The 1,851-nt window shown below is 51.7% G+C and overlaps 1 protein-coding gene across 1 annotated transcript; it reads left to right on the top strand.

Annotated features, from left to right (window-relative positions):
• The first annotated feature begins 177 nt into the window (after positions 1 to 177).
• LOC103249201 (disintegrin and metalloproteinase domain-containing protein 30-like) lies at positions 178 to 1,851 on the top strand. The gene has a single exon (XM_008047840.2). It carries the CDS (start codon positions 193 to 195, stop codon positions 1,825 to 1,827), a length of 1,635 nt encoding a protein of 544 aa, XP_008046031.1. The 5' UTR covers positions 178 to 192; the 3' UTR covers positions 1,828 to 1,851.

Raw genomic sequence — 1,851 nt, 5'->3', positions numbered from 1 at the left:
TTCGAGCACGTCGTGTACCGCCTGAAGCAGGAGCCGCTGGGCCGCCGCACGTGCGGCCTGGGCGACGGCGCCGCGGCGCCGCGGGCGGCCCCCCGGGAGGCCCGCGCGAGGCTGCGGGACTTCGCGGACTCCTACAAGCACCCGAAGTACCTGGAGCTGCTGCTGGTGTTTGACCACCATCGGTACACGTTCATGAACGGGAACCTCTCGCAGGTCATCAATGACGCCATTCTCATGACCTCGATTATGGACACCTACTTTCAAGATGTCAACATGAGGATACATCTCAAAGCTCTCGAAGTGTGGACACACAGTAACAGAATATACCTCGGATATCCCGAGTTATCCGAAGTTTTAGGCAGATTTCTGCTGTACAGAAAGAGTGTGCTTAATAAACGACTTCCGGCAGACTGGGCACATTTGTATGTCCACAAGAAATACTCGGATGCCCTGGCGTGGTCCTTTGGAAGAGTGTGTTCTCTAGAGCATGTCGGATCTGCCAGTAGTTTACTCGACGTGAACATCCTCGCCCCTGCCACCTGGTCTGCTCATGAGCTGGGCCACGCTGTGGGAATGCTGCACGACGAAGAATACTGCCAGTGTAAGGGGAGGCTTAATTGCATCATGGGCACAGGACGCTCTGGGTTCAGCAATTGTAGCTATATTCATTTTTTCCAACACGTATCTTCAGGAGCAACATGTCTCAACGATATCCCAGGACTTGGCTATGTGATTAAGAGATGTGGAAACAGAATTGTGGAAGACGATGAGGAATGTGATTGTGGTTCCACGGAGGACTGTCGAGGAGATCGGTGCTGCCAGTCCAACTGCAGACTGAAACTCGGTGCCAACTGCAGCATTGGGCTTTGCTGTCATGACTGTGCCTTTCGCCCGTCTGGATACGTGTGTAGACGGGAAGAAAATGAATGTGACCTTGCAGAGTACTGTGATGGGAGCTCAAGTGTCTGCCCGGATGACTTCTATAAGCAGGACGGAACCCCTTGCAAGTACGATGGTCGTTGTTTCCGTAAGGGGTGCCGATCCAGATATATGCAGTGCCAGAGCATTTTTGGGCCAGATGCCAGGGAGGCTCCTGACCGGTGCTACGAGGCAGTTAATTTAATAGGTGACCAGTTTGGTAACTGTGAGATCACAGGAATTCGAAAGTTTCAAAAGTGCAAAAGGGAAGATTCAGTCTGCGGCAGGCTGCAGTGTATAAACGTCCAAACCCTCCCCGACTTGCCAGACCACACGACGGTGATTTCCACTTATTTGCAGGCAGAAAATCTCAAGTGCTGGGGCACCGGCTATCATCTGTCCATGCAACCCTTGGGGATACCGGACACGGGTGTGATCAACGATGGCACCTCCTGTGGAGTGGACCGGGTATGTGTCAACAGAACTTGTGTGAATAGCTCAGTGCTGCAGTTTGACTGCTTGCCTGACAAGTGCAATGCCCGCGGTGTGTGCAACAATCGAAAAAACTGCCATTGCATGTATGGCTGGGCCGCTCCTTCCTGTGAGCTGGAAGGGTTCGGAGGAAGCGTTGACAGTGGGCCTCCCGGACCCATAAGCGTGGAGGTGTCCTCCGGGCCCATTCCGGTTGTGTTCATTATGGTGCTTCGCTTTGTTTTGCTGATCCTCTCAGTTACATTTGTGTTTTTCTGGCAAATGATAGGAAACTATCTGAAAAAGGAAAATACCGAAGCACCAAAATTTGAAGCACACACGGCACATAATGAGCCTACTACTGTACTCGATGAACCTAAAGCAAACATTGCAAGTAAACCCTCCAAAGCAAAGAATGTCAAGAAACTAAAAAAGTAACTACGCAATCCCCAGGCTCATGGA

Source organism: Carlito syrichta, unplaced genomic scaffold (genome assembly GCF_000164805.1).
Source record: "Carlito syrichta isolate Samal-C Ts95f unplaced genomic scaffold, Tarsius_syrichta-2.0.1 Scaffold117954, whole genome shotgun sequence".
Classification (NCBI taxonomy): Eukaryota; Metazoa; Chordata; class Mammalia; order Primates; family Tarsiidae; genus Carlito; species Carlito syrichta.
This window is presented reverse-complemented; position numbering and strand designations above follow the sequence as displayed.